Below are 17,629 nucleotides of genomic sequence, written 5' to 3'. Positions count from 1 at the left end.
ATGATTGGTTATCTTTGATATATAAATTGCGACATATATGGGTGCCAGCTTATTTTAGTCATGTATTTTGTGCTAAAATGTCAAGTAGTCAGATATCTGAAGTCTCACATGTATTTTTCAAGAGATATGTCTCAAATAAAAACTCATTGATGGACTTTATCACTCGTTTCAATAGGGCACTAAGACACCAAAGACACAATAAGTTAGTTGCAGATCATATTGATATGAATGAGTATCCCAGGATTAATACAAACTATTCAATGAAAACTCAAATGGTTAAATTGTACACAAAAAAGAAATGGGTGGAGTTTCAAAGTGAAATGAGTGAGAGTCATAGTTATTATGTGCAACAAGTATCTATGGGAGTTAACTCAATGGTTTACCATGTAATGAATTTTCAAAGTTGTTCTTCCTCTAAACCTAGGATGCTTATGTATGACAAACAGAATGACAACATTGTTGGAGCAATCTTGCTCTAGACATTGCTCATTATTGATGTTTGGTTAAATAAGTTTAAGTTAGGCATTATTTGTGATCTAACATAAATGTTGAGTAAGCAGATACAAAGAAAAGACCAGGTATGAAAACTTGGCAAGGAAAGCCCCACAGGTGCGACCTCTTAGCAAAAGGAGACTTAGCATGATAAAGCCAAAGATAACACTTGAAGGCAAGCGCAAGGATGAGGAGCCGTGGAAACGAAAGCACCCTAAGGGCGCAAGGCTAATGGAAGATGTTTGTACTCCTCATCTTCCATTAGCCACGACATAAAGTGTTGTAAATCTCAACACTTTATCCAATTTTACAAGCACAATTATCCAATTTTACAACAAGGGTATGTGTCGATTAATTCTCCATTTGTATGATAATTTTATTTGCAAATCAACTTTAATTCTCCATTTGTATTTAAATAAATTGTGTAAATACGATGTTGTGTTGCTTGTCAGATCAACTTTGAATAATCATCATAATAACGATAATGACACACATGAAGAAGAATTGACATTTATAATAGGCAAGTACTATCAAAGTTTAATTTAAAGTTAGTGGTTGATTAATTGAGATATTAAAATTAATAATTGTCTTTGTTATTATAGGTTCTAACAATATGCGCTTTGTTAGTTAAATCTGTCTAAAGCTGGGTCAATACAGGAAAATTCGTGTTGAAGGTTTCTTTTTCACTTTTGTTAATTAAGTCTATTTCTAATTTGTTAGCTATTACACGTATGATTTCTGATTTGTTATATATTACACTTATGTTAGCTTGATTTGTGCTTATGAATGCTCTTATTAACATTTGAGAGAATATTTTGTCACTTAGGTTTTGCAGTCTAGAGAACTTGGAGCAGTTGCACAGGCAAGCACCTAAATCTGAAGTTGCAGCACCTAAAGGTGGAGACGACCAACAAGTTGTTGTGAACTCTTTATTCATTTATGTATTTGTTTAAGATTTACAAATGCGGTCATTTTTAATGTGGTGTTCAGGAGTTTGATGGCCTTGTAATATTTTTTATTTCAGTATGATAAATTGTCATCTTAAGGATGTTATTGTATTGTCATAAGATGTTTAGGAGTTTGTTCTTAAATGATCCCTTTTTATGGTTGATTAAAATAGAAATGTAGATAAATGGTTGGATTTTGTCTTGGTGTTCTTCTGTGATGTCAGTGAATTTGACTAAAGAAAATATAGTTTCAACAAACTTTTATAAAATATAAGATTTCTGCATAGTTAAAGCAATTTTTGAATATAATGAATGCATGCTTTTATTGATGACAACTCTGGCAAGTATGAAAAAGTATATATCATCTATAGGGTCCACCTTTTCTTAGATCCGGTGAGCAAATTTTACAACTTAATATGTAAGCCATTGTAATATACCTGACTTGTATATGTTGATGTTTAATTATGTCGGAATGGAGTCTGATTTGAAGGAGGAAGATTTCTAATTTTTTCTTTAGTCATCGAAGGTAATTACTATCATTGTTAGATGATTGGTTTGGTATTATCAATAGTTGTGAATATGATGAGATCTATTGTCTCTGGATCTGCATGGCCAACACTTTGTTTTATAGAAAATCGAAGGGTTAAATCATGTTGTTTATGCAAATCTTCTCCAGTAATAGAATTCTCTCTGCGATCATATATGTAAACAACAAGATTTATACTATTTTTTAGATTCAATAATTGTGAATCTGGTGAGACACAATATCTGTAATTCTTGTTGATTGTATCTTCTAGCCCCTTGTTATCAGAGATTTTAAAATTATGGGTCATCAGAGGACAAAACCAATCATTTCATCTATGCTCTAGTTTGTGATTGTATTCTTATCTTCCTTTTGTGTGTTTTTCATCTTTTTGTGTGATTTTCAGTTTTTACTAATAAAGAAAGAAGGTGTAGTTCAATCACCTAGATTACATGATCATATGCCATATGTTTCTTAAGTTACTCCCAAACCCAAAGAAAAAATAAACAAAAAGACAACTCCACCAACAATCTTATCAAAATCAAACGTAATGATAGCCCGACAACCACTGCAGCCTTTCATTTGCAACCACAACCGCACCTGCTCGCGTGAGGTTAAATCCGGCCACGTATTTTGTGTCATAGCCACAACCAGTCAACCACTCTCCCACTCTATTCGTCCCTAAGGTACCCTCACCATCGACAGTTAGCCGACAGCGTTCTATAGGGAGGGGCAACCACGGCTTACAGATTGCTCAAAGAGTTTATTCTTAACTCTTTTATATTCCATCTTCCAGAGGAGTTGCTTGACTGCCTATGTAAAGATAGGAAGATCAAGATTCATGTTTAGCTAATGCGCCAATACATGGATTGATCCACATTAACTTGCAAACTCATATAACAACAACTTCAATCTGCTTAACTTGCAATAACTAATTCCTCCTGCATTTTGCAAAATCCACAACAACGTCAGCACATTACTTAGTAGAACTTACATAAAACAATTTAGATAAAATCATCGTCTTAATTTTGATACAACCCTTGCAACCACGCAAAACAAAATCAGTGTTTGAAATTTGACTTATGTAACAACCTAAAACAACATGACTAATCATCGTCATTATCATCACTAATTATAAGAGAATCCAACTAATGCTCTATCTCTTTCAACGCCTATTTCAACTTAGTAAATTTTTTAGTCTTCGAAAGTTTTCTCTCTAAATTTGAACTTGAACTTGAAGTTACACATGATATTTCATTTTGTAACGATCCAATTTTGCCTATTTTGAGTTCTAAATATCCTTAAAAATATTTGGAAATACTTTTAAAATATTCTAGAGATTTTTAGAAATTTTTAGAGTATTTTTATGTAATTTTTGGATTTCGTTTGGTATTTTTACCCAGAGGAAGAAGTTTTAAAAATAAAATAAAATAAAAGAAAAAAAATAAGTTTGTAGAAGTTGGGGTTCGAACCCACAACTTCGGACCCAAGCAAAACCGGCCCGACCAATCGAGCTACGCTCATTTTGTTAGCCAAATATGGGAATCAATAGACTTAAGGTATAGTTTCGATTAAACCCTAGTATAAGAAAAGGAATTTAGGTTTTCTTATCGGAAAATCAAAATTTTCTTTCAAAATTTCTTCTCTTCTCACGCGGCGACGCCGACTCCTGCTCGGGCGAAAACGCAGCACCTCCTAGGGTTCTCTCCGGCGCCGGCGAAGGGTTTTTCCGGCTGTCATCACACCGCCGAGCATCTCTCGACGAGGAGCACACGAAGGCGCACGAAGAGGAGCCGGAAGATTGGAGTTGACCGAAACCCTAGGGTTTTTCTTCTTCCCGTCGGTTGTAAGTCCAAGCAAATCGCGGTGAGTTGCTTCTCACCTGCAATAGGAGTTGTTCCGAGTTTCAATTTGTTTTTCCTTGCCTTGGATTGGGTTTGTACCGAATTTAGTGGTTAGGGATTTAACTCTCTTTTCCTGCTTGTTTCGGAACATGTAGATGATCTAATCAGTTTTAAACTTTGATTTAATTCATCCTTGCCTACAGATCATGTTGTACAGAATTGAGATTGATTAGGGATTTGGTTTCTATTCTTGTTTTAGAATTTTCGAATTCTTTGTGATGATCGGGAATCCATGCTTCTGCCGTGAGGTAGCTTGTGCCATGTAGTCGCTGATTGGGTTCCTTTTTGTGTAGATGTCGTGTAAGTCATTGAGTAAAGGATTTTGCTGTGAATTAATTTACTTTGCAATTCAGTTTCAACACGCCCAATGATCTGCTGCATTTCTGTGGATTATGATGGGATTAGTTTTACTGTCGTGAATCACCTAAAGGGATCTACTTAATTATAGCAGGAAATATGGCATTTTACAGTTGGTAGCATTGTCCTGTTTTAATACTTGTCTTTGGTTGATTTCGGTTAATATCTGCATGGTTGATTTTGAATAGAACAATACAAGAAGGGTTTCAAAACCAGAAGATCTTCTTCTTGGTACTTTTAAAATGTACCGGTCACCCTACTATCATTTAGGATAGATTTAGCAAATGTTGTAGTAGTAGTACTAGAGACTATTTCTAGTTAAAACTATTTCTAGCAAATTTCCAGAATTTTCTGGATTAATGCTGCCATGAGGTTGATTTCACTTCACTTTGCTACATTTTGCTTCATTTGGCTTCACTTAGCTCCACTTTGTTGATGTCTTTAGATTTAATCTCTTTGTTAAATCTGAGCATGAGGTAGTTTAGTCCTTTAGAGCATGTAGACTTCATTTCATTTGTCACAGTGAGGAGTAGTTTCAGATACCTTTACTTACTGCTATGAGTTGAAGTTTCTATTCTTGAATCTGTTTGTTAAAGAAGAGGAGAAGGAGTTCGAATGGATTCAGCATGTCGTTTAGACTTTCCTTTGCTGTTTAGATTTATTTTCTTGCTGTTTAGTTTTCACTTGCTGTTAGTAAAGCATGAGAAATTTTTCCATTTGCTAATAATTAAGCATGATCAGTTCCCTTTGCCATTAGATGTGCACGGTGATACTTTCTAGTCTCTTTTGCTATTAGAATATCTTGAGCATGCAATTATTAGTTTCTTTGCTATTACATAAGCATGAGTTTCTGTCTTTAAGAACTATAAGCAAGAAAGACTAAGGTCTAGACTTGATTTCAATTTCAGAAGATTGAATATCAAAAGCGCACACAAGGTGTTTGCTTAAATGCTAAGTAAGGGCAAGTATAAAGAAGTTATAGTTAAAGAGAAAGTATTTTACTTTTTAATGGCATGTACCGGACACAAGGTCCAGGACACAAGGTCAATATGTGGGCTCCTAGATCGCCCCTAGGCACAAGATCGCCTAGAAGTATCTTAGTAGTTTCGGGATTAGCTACCTCGACTCTTATTAAGGATGTGCACAAATTGGTACAATGCCGGGCCTAAAAGAAGTTTATTATTATTTTGAAGTATTAAAGTATAAGTTTTTGAAACAAATGAAACGAGCTTCAAATCTGTCTAGAATTAGAAAGTTAGTTTCTTGTTATTTGAAGCATGCAGTAGTAGTTTCAATTGTTTCCTTGCTACTAGATTATTCAGCATGTTTAGTTTTACATGTTTAGTAGTTTTACATGTTTAGTAGCTTTACATGTTTAGTAGCTTTACATGTTTAGTATGCTTCTTTTATTGGTTTATGAGCATAATTAGCTATACAATGATTAGCATTTCAGTTAGCATGATTTCCTTTGCTATTTATGAGCATGAGTAATTTTATATGTTAGCATTCAGTTTTAGCATGTTTTTATTTATATACATGCATATCGAGTTTTTGTGAGTAGATAGCGCTCACTAAGTTTTATGCTTATAGACTGCACTTCCTCCTATTACAGATAAAGGAAAGGAAAAGATTTAGCAAGGAAGGCGACAAGGTGGTGGTGATGAAGGTGTGTGATGGTTGGACTATGGGGAGATCAAGAGTTTGCTAAGGAATTGTTAAGACTTTTCTGTTTAGAGTTCTTTAGTTTTCTTTTAATGCTATTATGAGTCAATATTGTAATTAAGTTTATTCCGCATTTGTAGTTGGGTTCTATTGATGGAGTGATATTGATGTTTGCTATTGTTAGGGTAGTTTCCTTCTTTTATTTGTGATATTATACTGCGTGGTTGTGAAGAAATATGTTCCAGCCGCCTGTGGCTGAGTATAGTTTGTTTGTATTGATGATTTGGTCACCGGTACAGGGGAGACTCTACCGAAATTTTTCGGTAGAGATTTCTCGTAGTTAAGTAGCGTACCGGTTTAGTAGAGTTAGTAGTTAAGTAGCGGTCACTCTTAGAGAGTAGTAGTAGTAGTAAGAAGGGTGGTCGTTACACATTTTGACTTGGTGTAAAGGAAGTTGGTGTAGTTTTTTATCTAAGTATGTCTCTAAAGCTTTTTCTGCCTCCTCTCTACTTTTGAAAGAGTTGTGTATGGCGTCTTTAAAGCCAATAACATGATTAGAAGCTTCTACCCACGTTGTAAAATACCAAAAAGGGAGAATAATCATAAGAGAATTTTTAGAAATTTTTAGAAAATTTCCTGAAAAATTTTCGAAGCTCGTATGACGAGTTTAAGGGGATCAAGTATTGGGCCAAGAGAAAATCTGTTTGGGATACCCAAAAGTGGGAGTTGATTGAGGAATTCAACCTTAGGTTTAATTTAAAATACCTAAGTTTAATTTCCTAAAAAATTTGTTTTATTTCTTTTTACTTCCTCTCTTCTCCCGATCCTGTGCCCTAGCCTTCCTCTCGCCCGATTCCACTCCTCTCCTCCACTCTCGTTGCGACGCCAAGCCACCGTCGAACTCTTCTCCTTCATCGAGCTCGCGCTGCCGCCCTCTCTTCTCTTCCCCCCGCCGAACCCGATCGCCTCTCCCTCACTCAGCGTGGAGCGCCGACCCTCGTATCATCTTTCTCTCTAACCTAGCGCAGGTAGCCGATCCCTCTCCGACTCCACCGCTCGACGCCACCAGTGGATCACGTCGGCTCCGTTCAATCCAACGACGATGCCGACCCCCTCTGCCCTAATCTCCACTGTCGCCTCTTCTCCCCTCTCTGTGATGCCGCGCTGGTCGCGACCGTGGCCACCATCGAGCCTTGCCCTAATGCCATTGTCATTTTTCCCTGCCAGTTCACCACCACAACAACATTTGGGTTTCCGTAGAGTGAGGAAGCAACATATCTGGATCTAAGGTAAGCCAGGTTTGTCTCATACGGGTAGTGATCCGAATTTCCATCTTAGTATTGGGAGTTTTCGATTTAATGCTGGTAGCCATCTTCACATGTCGATCCTTGATAAGGCTCCTTGCTAACTATCTCACTATTGCAGTAGTAGACCCTGATCATGTGAAGGTTGTTGTGGGTTCTAGTGTTGTCGAATAGCTCTCCGGTCAGGAGCCACCCACAAACCTTATTGGGTTGTGGTGAGTATGAAAGACTCAGATTTGGGTCAATTAATTAATATGCTAGGGTTAAAGTTGGATTAACTCAAGTTTAGGTAGTGAATTGTTTTGCCGAGACCTAAACATATATTGGGGGTTAAGCGATGATCATATTTTGATTAGAGTTACCCTATATAAGTTTTGAGATTTTATTTAGCTATTTGCTATATATGTAATTAGCTAAATACATTTATGTAATCGTAGGACATTAATTTGAGACAGGCGTCTCGACGTAGGTTTTCTGGTCACGATCGACTAATAAAGGTGGAGACTTCTGACTTATCTCTTTGATATAGTCATTTTAGATATGCATAATAGTATATAGCTAGTAGCAATGATTATGTTTGCATTTGTTTTGGTATGTCACTATTTGGTGATTGTAGTATGTCAATATTCTTATCTGTTATACATTCATGCTTATATATTCTTGATTGTTGTCATGTGTACTCTTGTTCTTGGAAATATTGACATACATTGACCTACTGTGTAGTAGACTTATTATTTGTCATGTCTGACTTATGTACCTAGATCATTGTATGATTTTATTTCCTTTTTGGTACATTTTATATGGAGGTGTATACTGTCTGTATCTACATGTTTAGTGTCATGCACCATCTTGCATGATTGCATGTTAAGCGATTGTCGACTCCATTATTGTTGAGCGCATCGCCGGTTAGAAGATCTGCATACACAACCACTCATGGGTTAGTGATACATCAGGTAGGGTGCTTGCAGTTTGCTCTGTCAGGGCTCCGCTAGTCCGCTCATGGGTAGCGATGACTGCAGCGTGTAGTAGGCAGGGATCCCTCCCCTTGACTATGATACAGGGAGATGAGAGCATTGAGTTCCCCCACTCTGTTTGGGGTATGAGAATAGGTGTACTCTGACAGCATCCTGTCCACTTGGTCACTCAGGAGCAGTGATGGCAGAGTGCACAGTTGTCATAGCCCTACTCACTCGGTCTCATCATCGCGTGTGAGATGGCTGACTGCGTCAGTGGTGACATATGTCACTTTTGCATTATATGCATGGATTGCATTTATTGTTTGTGCTTGCTACATTTTAGATGTTGCATTTGTTTGGGTTGCATATGTTTGACATGCATATAGGTAACATTTTGTATCTGGTCTGACGACCCTTATATTCAGATAGGAGGTCATAGTGAGTATAGTTTTCTTCAGCCCTTTTCAGTTTGCCTTTCCTTTTATTGTTCAGAAAACTGTACCGCATAATTATTACTATTAGTTATATTTTATTATGCATGTCTATCCGGTACCCGCTGAGTTCTTGAACTCACTCCGTTGATTATTCTTATTTCAGGTTGAAGCCGTCAGGAGGTTCCAGTTGCTAGTCCCCTTGCCACAAGGATTTTCGCTTCGGTCTTTTGGTTTCCGTTTATTTGCTTAGAGCTATGTTTCAGACTTGTTCTGGTTTTGCACTTTGGATTTTGTGTGTTTTGTCTTAAGGTATTGTAATGGTTGAATTTTTGCTTGCTCGGAGGATTTTCTATTTGGTATGTTTAGCTACGCGCTTGTCGGTCGACATAAGAGGTAAGTTTGGATGTTGTTTTCAATTTCTTTTCATATGGTAAAGTCAGCTGGAGGCTGTACTTTTATAAACTGCATGGAATGTTGTTTATTTTATGATATTTTGTTCCAGCTGGGTAGGTTGAGTATATAAATTGCTTGGAATGTTTGTTTGTTTGTGTGTATATATTCCGACCGTGTTGGCTGAGGATTTTGTATTGTATTGAGGATTCAAATTGTCACCGGTACAGGGGAGATGTTGTCGAAATTTCTTTTGACAGGGACTTCCTCGGGGTGTGACATATGTTTCATAAATTCATGGTTCACGTCCAATAAATACAACATATGTTTTTTCCTACATTTAAAACAACATCTAGAATTTTATATAAACAAAATATTAGAACTTAAATGAAACAATTTACCATGGATTGTATATAAAAAGTCTTGTTCTTTGCAAGATTCCTATAAATTATAGAACTAAAAGAATATAAGTTATAAAGGAAAAAAGATGCTAAATTTTAAATTTGACAAATTCTAAAACAAATAGATATAAAAGTGAACTAAAATGAGACAAGTGGAACAAATATAAGTAAATAAAGAGTTTATAATTTGTTTAAGTCAAGGACTAGGCAAGAAGAATGCATTCTCTAATGGCTCATGTAAATAGAAATGAGAATGACCATAACAAATGTGATTTCTATGAACAATGGGAAGTAAATAGAACAAGAGTCTCATAGAAGAAACAAACTGGACCGATTTCATCCAATTATAAACAAATTGGTTGTACGTCAAGGAACGAGCAAGAAGAATGCATCCTCTAATGGCTCATGTAAATAGAAATGTGAATGACCATAACAAATGTGATTTCTATGAACAATGGGAAGTAGGTGCAGGATTAATTTCAACCATAACCCCTAAATTAGAGTGGAAAAATCCTAATATGTCAGTTATGACGTCCACTTATTTTATGAACATTAAGTGGAAAAATGAAGTACAAATAGCAAAGAGCAGGAGTCTCACAAAGAGGGGTTGTGGCAGCTAGAGGTCGGCAAAAAACCCTAATATGTCGGTTGTTCTCGAGGTTGGCGAGGATCTGGAAGCTTCACAATGAGAGAAACGGTGAGGGGCAAGTGACACGATGAGGGACGACCTTCATATAGGGATTGTGGTAGCTAGAGGTCGGCTGAAGGAATGGTGAGGGAGAAACTTTTCTTTCCCCCTAGGTTTGCTGCGGAGCTTTGACGAGAGACCACGGGAGTACCAAGGGGGGACGACGGCGAGCACGGGCTAGAGAAACGGTGAGGGTGAAACTTTGCTACCCTAGCTACACTACGAAGCTTCGCCGCCGAGGGAAGAGCGATGCGGTAAGAGAGGAGGACGGCGAGCGTCGCAATGAGGGAAGAGGACTCGTCGTGGTGAGGGGAGAGGACGGCGAGCACAGAGGAAATGAGTCCTCTGCCCTAGCTTCGTTGGGAGGTTTAACGAGAGATTAGCGAGCGACGACTGCGGTGTTACAAAGAGAAAAGGAATCGCAATGCCACGAGGACTTGACAATAGGGCAGTCAAGCACAGGCGCGTTCTTTAAATCCCGCGTATATATATATATATATATATATATATATATATATAGTTTTGCTCTGCTGCAGAACAAAACCTACGAGCTGCTACAGACTACCCTCGTGGCAAGTCCATGTCCCACGTTTTTTATTTCCTTAAATCAAAATCTTCTGACCATGAAATACTCGAATCTGCCCCTCCCTCCTCATAGAAGCTCTAGCTCGTGATTCTCCTCGTCGTGCCCTCCCCCACCTCCTCTCATAGCCGCCTTCACTCTCAATTCTCTCGGTGCGCCCTCCCTCGCTGCGACAAGCTCTCACAAGCGTCGTCGAAGCTAGGGTTTGCTGCGGTATGTAGAATCGCCTCGCCCTCTCTTGCTGCAGAATCCCCCCCCCCCTTCTGTGCCTCCCTCTTTGCAACAAGGTCGCACAGGCACCGTCGAAGTTAGCTAGGGTTCGCAGCTGTCCGCAGAATCTCCTCGCCGTCTCTTGCTGCAAAATCTCACAGTTGTCCTCGTCTCGCTGAATCAAGGGTTTCTTGCACGTACCTCACTCGCTGCAACAAAGCTTACTTGACCCTTCCCGACGTAAAAGCTCATTTTAGAAATTGATTTACGATGTCTTCTTGTCTAAGTATCCTTTATGTTATGGTTACTGGAATAAGTACGCAAATCACAAAACACAACTTTACACTTTGTAATGACAATAATAGGAAATAATCTCAAATTGATTTCAATCAATTGAGATTTATTATATTTAACATCATGATTAAGATTAGTATTACAATCAAGATCGATATTAATCAAATATCAAAAATAATACTTCTAAATCTATTATATTTATTACTATGCTTATAATTGTATGTCATATTTAAACTTTCTATTATTTTTTGGATAACTTGTATAAATAATTCTATTAGCTTTAGCAAATAACAAATCAAAGTATTATTCTCTATTCTATTTCTTTCCTCTATCTATTAGTTTCAACAGTTTGCATGAGCTCGAGGAAACCTGTGAAAGGGTTATCCTAGTGTGTCATATTCTATTGATATATGGGTCAAATACTGTAGTTTTGGTGTCTTAACATATGAGGATCCTATGGACATTCAGAGTTATGACTTGGAGAGGAGGGAGGAGGAGATTCGGGCATTTCGTGGCGAGATGATTTTGATTTAAGGAAATAAAAAATACGTGATGTGGACTTTTCACGAGGGGTCCACAGCAGTCTACAAGTTTTGTTACGTAGCGAAGCAAAACTATATATATAAGGATGGAAATGTGATATTGATGATCACAAACAGTTCAGTATCATTAATCCTACAATACAATATAGGTAGATAAATCACGGGTAGTATTTTATCCTAGCATAGCAGTCTTTTATATAAGGGATGTCAGACACCTAACGAAATAGTTTTCGCCTGTTGAAAATTGACCCCAAGACTTATTGGAGCAAACACCCAGGTTGGGGGCTAAATGCCTATTGTATATTGGCAACAAAAGGTAAATCGTCACCTCGGTGACCCCTCTAAGGTGGTTCCTCAAAATTTGGAAGGGAGGTAAATCACAGGGGCAAATACCTCTTATATATTGGAGTAAAACGTGATAATGCTCACCTTAGGTGTGATAACGCTCACCTTATGCGGCCCAGTATCACTAGTCCTCGGCTAGATATAGATAGGTAAATCACGAAGATATTTTGCCCTAATAGAATGCCCCTTTGCATAGGGGAGGTAAGGCATTCAACGAGACATCTTATACCCGTTAAAAATTTATCTCAAGATTTATTAGAATAGCCATCCATGTAAGAAGTACTTCTTACATATTGGAACAAAAGGTGATAATATCACCTAGGTAGCTCAGTATCGTCGGCGGGCTAGATATAGATAGGTAAACCACATGGACATTTTTTCTAGCCTAGCGGCCCTTTGTATAGAGAAGATCAGACATCCAACGGAGTATTTTACACCTGTTAAGAATTGATCCTGAGGTCTATTAAAATAACCATCCATGTAATTACCAACTGTGATAACCCTAAAGGGCAATAAGAAACTTTTACATATTATAACACTGTAACAAAGTTGTCACCCTCTAGTCAACTAGGCATCCCGTGAGGACAAAAGTAACTCTTACATATTATAGCAAAAGATGATTATACTCACCTCAGATGTTCCTCACAATTAGACCCAAATTATATGAAGAAAAATAAATTATGAGGTTAATTTATAGTTAACCGCTAAATTCATTTAGGGATAGAAAGGATTTTTTTTCTACGCGTTTATGAGTTCGCCTAGAAAAGTAACTCTTACATAGGCATAGGGAAAAGTAACTTTTACAAATTATAAGAACACATAATTACCTTCATTCCAGATGTTCTGAGAACCTAATCCTAGGTGATATAAAATATATAAATTACATAATCAACTAATAACTTAGTCAAAACAATTTTTTCTGTTTAATTTTCTAATTAATCAAGCTGTATGGAACAAAAGTGTGTTACTCACAGACTAGATGGACTAATATTTCTCTCCAATATTAGAAATTATTTTTCTACGATGAATTTAATTTTAATTTATAAATTTTTAATATTTTTTTATTTGATTCGTAGAAAATTAATCAAATGTGTTTGCTAAAAGTAAAAGCGGATTAATAGACCAGCTCAAAAATCCATCCCTTAAAAAAAATTCATAAGGTAATTTAAAAAAAAAAAATCTACCTAAAACTGAGACGTGAATTGATATAAGATATACATCAGGGATCGATTAGTTAAATGGTCAGTAAGTTATCTATAAACTAAATGATACAATTAGTTAAAAGTTGTCTCTTGTTTTTATGGCCATTTTAAACTGAAAAATATATATGCATATTCTGTTTTTATTAATATAAAATGCTTAGGGGAAAAAGGTAAAAATTAAATGAGTCTCTTTTATTAAAATAGTCAAAAAAAAAAAAAAAATCTTCCTTTTCATTTATTATGAAAACCATATTTCATCTTTATTTCTATTTTTTTTATTTTTGATATTAGCAGCTACTTATCAATAATTGTTCTATTATTATAGTTATAGTTTAAAGTTATTTATAATATAGATATTTCATCTTAATCAATCAATATTATATTATAATAGTTTTTCAATTTTGATCCATACTAATAAAATTGTATTATATTGATACTTCATTTTTATCAATATTGATAACACAAATAAATATTATATTATAATAACTACCAACATAAATAATTTATTTTTATCAAATCTAATAGATATAATTGTAGGATGGTAGTAGTTATAAAATCATAATTATTACTAGTGTGATCGTACACACGCAAAGCGTGTGTAATATAATAATATATAAATTATTTGAGTCTTGCGTGTGTAATATAATAATATATAAATTATTTGGGTCTTTGAAAATCTGAATTATTTGGATTTCTAGTATCACGTTAGAGAATCCCAGCAATAAACTATTGTAATGAGCTTCCATATGCAAAAAAATATTTTAATTTAATATTATATTTATCTTAATAAAAGAAACTAAGAAAAGTATATTTTTTAACATCCTCGGCCTAAAATATTTATAGAAGTTTCTTTGATCATAGTGTTGTCAATTCTAAGATGTGGGACTAAAGAGAACTATATTTTTTATATAAAACAACCAAAGAAAATTACTAATAAACCTTGAAATTATTTTTAGTGTGAATAGAAAAAAGGACAGTAACGTAAATTCATTTTAGGCTTCACCAAAATTAGTTAGTAAAGGGGGGAGATTTTTAATAAAATAGTAAGATAAGGGTGCAGTGTTATAATTATCTAGCAATCATAATTTCGTATTTATTATAATTAGATTAAAAATAAAGTTAATTTTGAAAAATAAAATGGGTTGAAGTGGGATCGGATACTATGTTGATCCTAAATGGCAAAAACTATGTTCTTTTGGCTTTTCGAAATAATAATAATCATTAGAAGACGACGATCACGAAGAAGTGAACGTTTTTTTTCCTGCCTAATAAACCCTATTTCTGGCCTTAATTGAAAGCTGTGCAAGGCATGCATGTGAGCGGTCGGAGGAGCATTGCGAATACGCGTTAAAGGCGTGAATAACCGAAACCCCAAACTTCAAATCCGAAACCTCAAATAGACATAGTAAATCCCCAACCTCATACCCTAAATCTCATAGCATCTCTAATGTTAAATCTTTGAATAAGCTTTTTTTTTTTTTAAATTCTAACATGTCACATCAATATTATAAAAATTCATTAAAATATTTATAATCGTTAAAACTTTGAGTGAGTTTTTTTTTTTTTTGTAATTTTCACCACATGTAGTTGCATACCTCCATGCATATTATATCAATTTTAATATAAATCTACTATTCTCTCCGCAATTTAAAAAAACTTGCATATAATTTTTTCATTTAATATTTTTATATAGTTTTCATTTGATATTTTAATTAATTATAATCTTTAATTTAATTTATTTATAATTAACAATTAATTAATTTTTAATTTTTAATTTTTAATTTAATATAATTTATCATTTTATTTAATATTTAATTATTTTATTAATTTAATTTAATTATAGTCATTTGTATATTTTTTTTAAACTTATCTCAAATATATTTATTTTTAAAAGAAAAAATATAATTTTAATTATTACTAATTATTTATAAACTGAAACATTATAATTAGTTCATCAAATAATTTATTTTTAAATTATTTAAAAAGGATCAATCATGTACATTAATTATTGGCTCCACCTTCAAATGAAAATACAAGTTTGAAAACTCAAACCTGAATTAAGGGCATCTCCAATCGTTAAAGCTCTAAATGAGCTTTTTGTTATATATTTCAATATGTCATGTCAATATTATAAAACTTCATGAAACATCCCCAATAGTTAAAACTCTAAATGAGTTTTTTTATGATATAATTCATAGTATGTAGTTACATGGCTCCATACATATACATCAATTTAATACAAAAGAACAGATTTGAGTTTTTACTATTGCTCTTGAACTATAAACCTCAAATCTCATATTTACAATGGTTTAAGCTTTTTTATTCAGCTTTTTTTATTTTAAAAACTTCTCACAAACTTGACATTGGAGATGCTCTAAAAACTCCAAACCTCATCTACACAATCATAAAAGCTATTTTAATGAGATTTTTAAATTTTACAAATTTTTAACAAAGCTGGCATTGGAGATGCTCTCAAACCCAACCCTAATTCCAAGTTGTGCAAGACATGCATGCGAGCGATCGGAGGAGCCTGATGAATGTGCGTCAAAGGCATGAATCTCCAAAACCCGAAATCCGAAACCTCAAACTCCAAACCCCAAACACCCATTCCATCCAGCGCAATACGCTTGTCTGCATCCGCCGCCTTACTCTCGAGACCCAACTACTCCCTTTCCTCCTCCTTGCTTCCTTTTTATTACCCCTCCCAACGCAAAGCATCTTCCTCTTCCGCCCATCGCCGCTGCGCTTGCAATGCCGTCGCATCTACCCCTCCTCCTCCTCCTTCTCCTCCTCCTCCTAGTCGCCGCTTCCTCCTCCGATCCCATCTCCCTCCCTCTCCGCCAAACACCTCTCCCGCCCCACCCCGACCCCCTCCACCGCCTCGCCGCCCTAGCCTCCGCCTCCTACTTCCGTGCTTCCCTCCTCAAGAACCCCCACCGCCGCTCCTCGCCGCCATCCGCTACCTCTTCCCTGTTCCCACACTCTTACGGAGGCTACTCCTTTAACCTCGCCTTCGGCACGCCGCCGCAGGAGCTCCCCCTACTCCTCGACACCGGAAGCCACGTCACTTGGCTCCCTTGCACCTCCTCATACCACTGCCGCCGCTGCGCATCACCCTCCGGAAACACCATCACTCCTTTTCTCCCTCGATCCTCCTCCTCCGCGGCCCTCGTCGGATGCCGAAACCCCCGCTGCCTCTGGATCCACTCCGCTGACTTCCTCCGCTCCCGTTGCGCCGCCTGCAACAACGTTACCTCCGATTGTCCTGTCTCTGCGTGCCCCCCTTACGCCCTAATCTATGGCTCCGGGTCCACCGCCGGCCTCCTCATGCTGGAGACGCTGGGCTTCTCCGGCCGTACTTTCCCCAATTTCACCGTCGGATGTTCAGTTTTCTCGCAACGCCAGCCTGCCGGAGGCATTGCCGGATTCGGCCGCGGCGCCCCTTCCCTCCCATCCCAGCTTGGCCTGAGGCGCTTCTCCTACTGCCTAATCTCTCGCCGGTACGACGACGACGCCTCCGAGAGGGGCTCCGTCGTGCTCGACCCACCAAAACAGGACTCCTCCAGTGGCTTAAGCTTCACGCCCTTCCTCAACAATTCGGCCGCTGGCGCGGGCTCTCCCTTCTCCGTCTATTACTACGTTGGATTGCTCGAGATCGCCGTAGGAGGCAAGAAGGTCAAAATCCCCCATTCCTCCCTCCTCCCCGACCACATCGGCAACGGCGGCGTCATCGTGGATTCCGGCACCACCTTCACATACATGGCCTCCAAGGTGTTCGATCCAGTGCTCGCCGCATTCGTCGACCGCGTGGCGGGGCGGTACAACCGGTCCACCGCCCTGGAAGTCCAGACAGGCCTGCGTCCCTGCTTCGCCGTACCACCCAACGCGACCGACGTGGAGCTTCCAGAGCTGGCCTTCCGCTTCAAGGGCGGCGCCGAGATGCGACTGCCGATGGAGAATTACTTCGTATTCGCGGACGCCGCGGGGGTCTGCCTCACCGTCATCTCCGACGGCGACGACGTCGCCACCGCGGACGTCGCCGGCGGCCCCGCGGTGATACTGGGCAATTTCCAGCAGCAGGACTATCTGGTGGTGTACGACTTGGAGCGGCGGCGGTTGGGATTCCGGCGGCAGTCTTGCCTAATCATCTAATTTATTCCTAATTAACCCTCAAAAGCTCAATTAATTAATCGAACCAGGTTTAGTACTATCCTATGATTTTCTTTACGGTAAAGTGTAAAGTGATTAGCTTTAATCACAAAGTCGATAAAGAGACTCACGTCGCTTTTCGGAAAATCCAATAAAAAATCAATTCACTTAAATGGTAGAAAAGATAATTACATTCGTCTCTCCTGTCCGTTTATAGATAAATTAGGTAAAAAGTAAATAAATTAC

At 37.4% G+C, this 17,629-nt stretch overlaps 1 protein-coding gene and 1 long non-coding RNA gene across 2 annotated transcripts; both read left to right on the top strand.

The window, feature by feature from the left end:
- Window positions 1-6,678: 6,678 nt before the first annotated feature.
- LOC121973062 lies at window positions 6,679-9,099 on the top strand. The gene is made up of 2 exons (XR_006109358.1): window positions 6,679-7,174; window positions 8,743-9,099. It is a non-coding gene; the product is annotated as an uncharacterized LOC121973062 (long non-coding RNA).
- A 6,706-nt stretch (window positions 9,100-15,805) lies between these two features.
- Window positions 15,806-17,447, top strand: LOC121969284 (probable aspartyl protease At4g16563). The gene has a single exon (XM_042519285.1). It carries the CDS (start codon window positions 15,986-15,988, stop codon window positions 17,384-17,386), a length of 1,401 nt encoding a protein of 466 aa, XP_042375219.1. The 5' UTR covers window positions 15,806-15,985; the 3' UTR covers window positions 17,387-17,447.
- The last annotated feature ends 182 nt before the right edge of the window (window positions 17,448-17,629 follow it).

This window comes from Zingiber officinale, chromosome 4A, assembly GCF_018446385.1.
Source record: "Zingiber officinale cultivar Zhangliang chromosome 4A, Zo_v1.1, whole genome shotgun sequence".
Classification (NCBI taxonomy): domain Eukaryota; kingdom Viridiplantae; phylum Streptophyta; class Magnoliopsida; order Zingiberales; family Zingiberaceae; genus Zingiber; species Zingiber officinale.
The sequence above is the reverse complement of the archived record's forward strand: the minus strand, read 5'-3'. Positions and strand labels throughout refer to the sequence as shown.

What these genes read in the sequence shown, in the direction of transcription:
- LOC121969284 (XM_042519285.1), top strand. Translation starts at nt 15,986, where the DNA reads ATGCCGTCGCATCTACCCCTCCTCCTCCTCCTTCTCCTCCTCCTCCTA.